An 8993-nucleotide genomic window follows, 5' to 3' on the forward strand; every position below is an offset into this window, starting at 1 on the left:
ATCTAGAGGGCTGGTTTTTTTTAGTAATAACCTAGTGTAAAACCATGATATATGCATATATCCATTATTAATTGCAAAAACTGCCTTAGATTTTAAGTTGGATGAAAATTCTGAAAGACTTCTGACACCTTTACTTTTAAGGGAAAGTTTTGAGAATAAGATAGTTCTATGTAGTCTGACTGAAACACTCTGAAATGACTGAAACACCAAACCACAGATACCGTATCAATGTTTTAGAAGAGAACTGCAAAAACCTTTCTGTTGGAACTGTGTATCCACTATTCAAAACAACGTAAACTTCAGACTTCATAGTCTGCTTATATCCTGATTACAACTATCCTGCTGCAAAAAACACATTTTGTGCCGGCTATACATGAAAGCAGAACACAAAGCAATGGATTATCTCCATAATGAGGGAGTTCCCTTCAAGATCAGAAATGAGTCCTATCCCCCTCAGGTTTGCAATAGTACACTTACAATAAAAAATTATTTCTTTCATAGTCACTTGCCTCTATGTTAAGACTAAATTCAGGAAGACCAATTAATACCAACTGCTGAAGGGCATTCCAGATGTAAATGAAGTTCCCGGCATCACACCTGTCTTTTGACCTCCTTAAGAACTGCTTTTGCAATAGCTGGGGAATGAAAGACTATTCTGTGTGTTTTGGGGGGTTTACTTTTGGTTTTGTGGTTTTTTTTTTATTTTTTTTTCTTCCTCTCGTAGCATGAAAAATCTGTGCAAAAAGAGGAAGCTTCAACTTGACAAAGCACAAGATGGTGCAAAATGTAGTCACATACCAGGTGTAAATACTATTGACTTTTTCAACTATTGCACATCTCAAGAAACAGAAAAGAAGCAGGAACAGAGAAGAATGAGTTAAGAAACTCATTAAGTATTAGATACAAACAACACTGAAAGTATTTTACAATTCTTGGGAAGCTCCTCAACCCTTTCTTTGCCACATAAAAGCAAAGAAAAGCTAACATAAAAAAAATTTTAAAAAAGAATAAAAAAAATACATTCTCCCAATTGCTAAGCTATAATAATCCTGCTCTGAACTCTAGAAAGCCTATATAATTTTTGAGCCAAATTTCTATGAATTTTCGTAACATTTTTCTGAAGACAAATGCTCTCTGTCACCCTCTAAAAATAAAATTAAGTATTTCTCATTTATTTATACATACATAATCAGAAGAGGAAGATTATTAGAAGAGGTAGTCTTTTGTTAGATTGATATAGTCCAGAATACGGACAAGATTTTGGGTACAGAAACTTTCAGGGGTTTTGTCCCTGATGATAAAACTACAATTTACAAGCCTCATTGCTCTGAATTTGAGTAGACCTATTACTCATTTTGGCTACCTAAGAGGCTGTGGCTACCTGTAGAACAGAGGAGTTAGGCACCTTCACCAGACGACAGAGAGCTCTGATTTGCCATCTGTGCAAAACGGAGAGACTACAAAGAAAACAGACCACTTATGGTGTATGACAAAACCTAGGGTGTTTATTCAACCCGTGATTTTCTGTATTAGTTTCGAACTTTAGTTTCCCAAATGTCCTCTGAAAGAACATTTGTAGACATCTCGTAAGGATAAGGGCTTAAGGGTCAGAGACAGTGCAGAAGAAGAGAAAAAAAAATACTTTTCCACTGGCACAACATGCCATAGTTTCCTTGTGAATGCTTCACACTTCCCACTCAACCATAATTTAAGTTGGCTGTTGTAACTGTTGCATTTAACTGTTTGGACTCTTCTTTTCTACCCCAGATCTCTGCTCCAGGCAAAACTATTTTTGAGAACTTCAGGGAAAAGAGTTCACTGTAGCTCTTGAGAGTAGCTGACAGAAAAAAATATGTCATATTTATTCCCGTTAAAAAACAAAGTCTGGTTGTTTCACTGAGAAAGTCCTATATAACAGACTTTGGGGAAAGTAGTTGAGGCCACCACCATGCAGAGCTTGCATTTAACAGTGTCTTACATTTAAGAATAATAAACAAAATGCTTGTACTGAAATTCCAGCCAGAGACACTTAAAATCAGCATGTAGAAGATCTTGAAAAATCCAGAAATACATGGAAATGTTTAGTTTTTGATTTTCGTTCTCAGTGGTTCCACACTTTGAATGGAATAGGTCTACATGGTTATCACCTTGAGTATTTAGCAAGGGAAGCTAGGTATGTGAAAGTATCTTCATGCAAGTTTAAAAAAAAAAGAAAAAACAAACAACAAAATATATCTGGGAGCCGCAAGCACATTTTTTGAAGTTTGACAGGCCCATTCAACAGGTAGAAGCTTTGGGCAGAGTTCTGCATGTAGATGTCTATTTCAGAAAACTGAGTGAGCTCCAGTGCTCAAAATCAAGTAGATAACAACTAACTGAAATCAGTCATCTCTGTGGTTTACTCATGTTAATTTCCAGATCTCCATTGACAACACCAGGATTAAAGACGCATGACTCACAGGGTAGGTAACACAAAATTCAGTCTCTCCATCACAACTTCCTGGGTAAGTTTTATTTCCCACTTTATAGAAACTTCAAGCTTTAGATAAAATACTTTTTCAATCTTGCAAGTTATTACAGAAAACATGTGCTTGCACTTGCCAGTATTGCAAAGTCGAAGTGTCCCAGAAATATGCTGTGGATCACTTTCCCAGTTTCTGGTCACTCTTTGAAACCAATTGACAACATTTTCTGCATTTTTTAAGAGGTTCACCCTCACAGTATCATGAAAACAGAAGAACAAATAACGCCATATGTTACACTTTCACAAACAAGTGACTGGAAAACATTAATGATATTTGAATGCTGTTAAACTCAAGCTGCAGATCCATTTTAGAAATTTCTGTGATGCACTTGGCATCTTAGACTCTCTGTAATCTAACTTCCAACTTAAGAAAGTTTTAAACCTCCAGGTTTTATTCTGAAAGACAGTTTCTAACTAAGCATGAACTGAACTTGTGTTCCTAGAACTGCAGACATGCTTAACATCTCCCCCTCTCCACTACTGCCTAAACTCTGAGCTCCCATCCAATTAGGGAATTACCTTGAGGCGTATTTTACCTTTACAGTCTTAGAAAAGTTTAGAAAAGAGAATGAATAGTTCCCCCAGGAGGAAAACAGTCTAGATTGCTAACACTCAAAAGCTGCAAAGCATCTGGACAAATTTGTCTGTTTGACCAAAAGCAGGGGGAGCAAGCAGCTGTGTGGTGCTTAGCCGCCAGCTGGGGTTAAACCACACCACCACTCTATGTAAAACTTAAGAATTCAACATTGAGTTATGACCTCATCAGTCATTAAACAAAACAGGTAACACAAGCAGCTTAAACAGGGGTGATCTTAGTAACTGAGGGATAAAAACTTGCCTGTTATCCTCACTCACCTACCAATTCTACTCACACCCATACATTGATGCATTATAACCTGCCGGCTTGTACTACATGCAAACCCAAGAACCCATCTAAAACCAGAATTTTTAATAGGGCTGTTTTGATGTTTCCTGAAAGAACTGCCCACTCCATTATTGCATGAAATTGCAACACAAATTGGATATGGGCACTACCACTTGCCCCAAGGGAGCCTGTCATATCTTTGAGAGGAAATGTTCATGAAGAGAAGCTGGAGAAACTGTGTCCAATTCTGACACAATTCTGTCTGCAGAACATCTGCTATTCATGATATGGGAAGAAAAAGCTGTATTCTCATTCTTAAATTTCAGGTTGTGTTCACATGCCCAAGAGTGATGAAATAGAATTGGAAAGAATGAAGGTTGTGGTTTGTACCCCCTGACTGTAAGAGAAGATCACTGAGATTCCCTACTTTCATTTGAATATCCTGCTCCAAGAAGTGAAAATACCCTTTTTTTTCCCGTTTTTTTCTTTCCTTTAAAATAAAGATACTGAATATGTGGTTTATGTAATTTGAAAAAGTGAAATAGAAGCCACTAACATATATTAAAGGAACATTCTACCAAAAACTCCACAATGAGGAAGAAAACAGAGAAGGAAAAAAAAATGTCAAGAATTGCATTCACCTCTACAGATATTGAATTGCCATGCTTTGCATAACAGTTTGCTAGGAAAAAAAAAAAAAAGTACAATTTGAAATCATTAATACTGAAAAGTCAGTCTTACCATTTCTATCTTTTGTCCATACATTTAAATCAATTTCTACTGAAGATTTTTCTTACCGTTTCCACGCCATACTTCAGCCAGATGGCAGCTTCCTTCTCCAGGCTCTTTGCAGAACTCTACTACATCACGACAGGTTGTTTCTGGCGTAATTGGAACTTCTGTGAGAATCTGTTCATTGTTGCTCAGAAACACAGTTAATATCATCTAAAAGAAAAAAAGCAGAATATTTTTTAAAATGGCAAGAATAAAATCATGGGTAAGATTTATAATCCCCCTGTAAATGGAAACATATGCTTATGGGTTTGTTACTACGATCCTTCAAAGTAGTTTTCAGTTCCTTGTAAGTTTGCCAAAGCTTTAGTCCTTTGTGTTGAATTTTCTTGACAGTGCATTGAATTCACTTTAAAAAAACAACACTTAAGTTGAAATGGTTTAGTTCTGTCTGAAAATAATGCTAGGAGGGAAGGAACAAACTTTGTGTGTGTTAGAGGCCTGAAATCATAGCATTTAAATGTTACAAATAAGTAAATACTTTGACAAAGTAACCTGAAGCTTCACAGGTAGGCAACCCTTTGCAGGATAGATGTCATTTTGACAAACTGCCTGAAGATAGTTAGTTACATTTGATTGAATTGTAACCCTTTGATTAAATGGTAAATCTCAGCATTAAAAAAAAAGAGAGAGGAGCAAAAAAATCATATTTTTCAAGGGACTGTATTTGCTTAGCATACTTGCTACAACTAAAACCCTCTGAAAAGTTGGTTCTATCTGTACTACCCCCACCACAATCACACTGTACATGCAGCCTTCCCACAGCAGTACTAAGTGTGTTCTCTTCACTCAAAATTATAACATCAAAAGATGACTTTTTCTCTAGTAACTGTTCTCAGCTATTCCAGTTGGAAAGCAGCCACAAAACTGAAAATAACTTTTCTTCCCCTCCTTCCCCCTTAACAGCATTCAAGATGACTTGACATTAAGGGAAAAAGAAAGATGAAAAAGTGGGATGAAATCTGTAAAGGAAAATGCCTAGCACTAAGAGCTACTGTTAATCTGGGTCAATGTAAACTTCTGTTCAAATTCCTTTCTCCACCCTAAATAAACGTGTGCACAAATAAATATACCCAGAGACATTCCATCCCTCTTCATACTAGCAGGTGTAACTTGCTGCGAAGTTAAACACTCAAAAAACTGTGCATATTAGTTTAACCCAGCCTCACACCCTTGGTGCATACATATTATGTGATCATTAATAACATGTTCATTTGCTACATTCCCCCTATTAAGGACCTCTACTTTACACAGTATCCTCAATGGTTTTGGTCTGTAGGTCCTCATGCAAGTTACTGCAAAACTGGAAGTACACAGTTAGCAACAGAGGGGCTTGTAAGAAGGAAAGATAAAAAAACATTCTACCAAGGAACAAACTCCTAATACAATGATGCTAAAATAATTATTTTTTTCATGAGTGACACTGGTGGTGGAATAGTAAAGGTTGCATTCAAACACAAGTATTCCTATGTTACACAAAATCTTCTGAAAGATACTTGACCTTAAGATCCTGCTTAAAATTAAACAGATACTTTTAATAACAATTACACTCTAATTTCCCAACTGTAGCCACAACAGTATTCTGTAAACTCATGGGAGTTTGTGAGAGAGAGAGAGAGAGAGAATGTGATCTTTAAAGGACAAAGACACCATAATAATAGATGTCCCTAAAGAATGGGACCACATTAATCATTTTGTCTGCAAACAAAGTTCTTTCAGATCTTTGCAGTAAATAAAATGTGTCATCACATACCAAACCATAAAGATTAAACCTAATTTTTTAAAAGCTCTTCATTAAATGAGCACTCTCCACTTTAACAGAGTTGTGCTTCAATTGTATAAGCAATTCTTACAACCATTCATCATACTTTTATCTATGGAACATATAGATGTACCAAGCTGAAGATGTGCATTAGTAACAGCTAGACACTGAGTACGAGCAGTCTATCTGCTTTAGAAGCAGGCACAGGACAAATTCCAAGAAAGCCCAGGCTTCAAATGCTGGGTCTCCTCATCAGTCCTCCAGGCTTTTAGCCAATGTTCCTCCTCTCCCTCAGCCTACCAAGTTTGTATACTGTATCCTTAAGTCTTCAAGTAGCTATACTTCAACACAACAAGCAGTCATCCAGGACTGTAAATACACTAGAATTCGTTAAATTTCTCCAAGAGCAGCATTAAAAGAAGCTGTAGTAAAAACTACAGTACAAGCTAGGAGGAAGCCATAGGATGCAGCCACAGATAATACTGAAAGCGCCTGCAACCACCTCCTGTAAACAGCTCACAATGTCATTATTCCCTTGTAGAAGATTCAGATGGTCTCGATGTTCAGTGGCTGTGGAATCCTTTACAGAATAAATATCTAATGTGGAATACAGTAGTGGAATTTGACCTTAAACTTAAGAAAGAAAAGACATATATGAACATAAAACAATAGAAACCTTAAGAGGTCGTCTAATGAAGTCTCTTGGCCTCAGGCAGGATCAACTATACATACACTACTCTGCAGAGATGCTTGTTTAACCTGTTTTGAAAAGCCTTTCATGATGGAAATTCCACCATTTCCTTGAACCATCCACATCAGAAATCCAGGATTCCTTTTGCAAGAAGTTTCTTAGTCTAGACAAAGATTTTCTTGACTATTTAAATCCACTAGTTTTAGCCACAAGGATGTTACAAAATATTTTTCTTCTTCCTTTTTTTTTGTTCTCCCTCTGCAATTAAATTTAAGGAATACACAATAAATAAGTAAGCTGAGTAAGTTAAATTAAACACCACCAGTCTGACAGAGAGTTATTAATGTCAGTATTCTAAATAGTTTCCCCATAAAAATTGATAGCAATTTTGAAATAAAACTCAAGTTTCCCAAACCTTATATCATCAGACCCTGATTTACTGAAGTGATGATAGGATACATACCAACTCTATCATTTGTCTGAAAGACCTATTATCTTGTTACAAAAGGATAAACAGAGTGGCTTAACACCATGCAGTTAGTTCTACAAGGTTCCCAACTGTCTATTTTTTTATTGCTGTAAAGATAACACTACCCCAGAAAACTTATTTCTTGTATTCAAGATTATCTGTTCACATCTGCAGACAGGATGAAAAGGAAAGAAAAGCTTTGGAAGCGTGAGTTATCCCATATATATCAGTCAACTGTCCATAAATTCAGATCTCAGCCACTATATACTCTGTCCCCTTTGCAAGATCCAGTCGAAATCTGAGGTAACTCAACCATATCACTTTCTTCTCTCAACTCAAGAGTGTACTAGTAGTGTCTTCTCTGTCTTCTGGGTGTCACTCACAACATCACCTGCTAAACAGCCCAAAGAAATGTATCTCCCTAATAAGGTAGGGCAAGGTGCTGTAGCCAATTATTGTCATACTACTCATCATGTAAACTAGGTTAAATAAGGATTTATTTTAAACAGATTGCCTGAGTAATACCAGAGGAGCTGAAAAAACATGCTGTGAAATGTTCTGAAACATTCAGAAGAAGATTCAAAATACTGAGCATTATTAATATATTGCAATGTTAATTCACTTTTCCAAGTCAGTGTCATAGCTGTCCCTATTTGTCATGGGGGAATAAGAGGTATTTCACAGTGATAAAATGGAAAGAAGCATTGATAAAGCCTGGAAATCTGCTCCTGAAGAATACAAGTGAAAGATGCACATTAAATATATTGTACACCCACTGAAGTAAATTAGCTTTATGAAAAAACATTCTTAGCAAATATTAGGACACAGAGGAACTGATAAATCCTTTGGTTTCTCATTTAAATTGGATTCTTAGATAGGAGCAATTGTATAAAACCCATCTTGCAAAATAAGATCATAACCACTGTAGCATTTCTTTTGGTAAACTCCCAGTTTGATCATTCCAAACTTTTAATACTTGGACACAATGTCATACAGTAAGTTCAACCTAACATTCATGAGTAAATCACCTCAGGGATTCTAAATCATGTAATTTTTTTACAATGAATACAAAGCTCCAAATTTTACAATTCTCTCCTTCTTCTCAACCCACACATGGATGTTACCTGTCTGTTACTCTTTACTGCTTCTGCTACCAAACCTTCATGAATTCCCATTTCTTTTTACTCTTCTTTTTAACCCCCTCACAAATTCTAGCTAACTCTATCAAACATCACAACCGTCCTTCAAAACTACTCTTGTCATCTCACTGATTGCTCAGTTTTCAGATGACCTCCTTTCAGGACAGTCTCAGAATCAGTACTCTCTACAAATCTTCTCTGCCTAACTAGACCACCACCATAAAACCAGGAGATGACAGCTATGCGCGTTGTTTCTTAAGAAATAGTCTAGAATGCTAAAACTCCCATTGCTGAGGTCTTTTCCTTATTATTTTCTACAGTCTTACCGAACAAAAAAACCCCAAACCAACCAAACAAAAAAAACCCACCATACAACACTTTTTGATCTTCAGCCAACATCCCAAATTAAAAAGAACCAGTATTCAATTAGTTAGGTCCTCATTAACAACAACATACATGGAGAAAAAAATGCGTCTTACCAAACTATTATATTATGCTACCAAGACCAGAAACACTGCTGCTTGAGAAGAAATAAATTATACACCCACACCTCCATTGCCTTATGCTCACATTAATTTAATAACTCAGGCAGCTGACACAGTAAATGTTGTAAATACCATAACACAGTCCATGTACCCTGGACTCCCTACTCCCAGAACATTGAATTATTTAAGCTATCAGAAAGCAATCAGACAAGTACTATTTCAAGACATTTTGAAGTATTAGGATTTAAAACAAGTCCCAAATTATT

General features: G+C 36.3%; 1 protein-coding gene across 1 annotated transcript in view; it reads right to left on the reverse strand.

Annotated features, from left to right (window-relative positions):
• PPP1R13B (protein phosphatase 1 regulatory subunit 13B) overlaps nt 1-4334 on the reverse strand; it is a 43222-nt gene extending 38888 nt beyond the window's left edge. Inside the window, exon 1 of the mRNA XM_054400017.1 lies at nt 4187-4334. Within this exon, the coding sequence (XP_054255992.1) occupies nt 4187-4334 (148 nt within the window). The remainder of the gene's footprint in view (nt 1-4186) is intronic.
• Between the last annotated feature and the right edge of the window lie 4659 nt (nt 4335-8993).

The sequence above is a fragment of the Indicator indicator genome, chromosome 4 (genome assembly GCF_027791375.1).
Source record: "Indicator indicator isolate 239-I01 chromosome 4, UM_Iind_1.1, whole genome shotgun sequence".
Lineage (NCBI taxonomy): Eukaryota > Metazoa > Chordata > Aves > Piciformes > Indicatoridae > Indicator > Indicator indicator.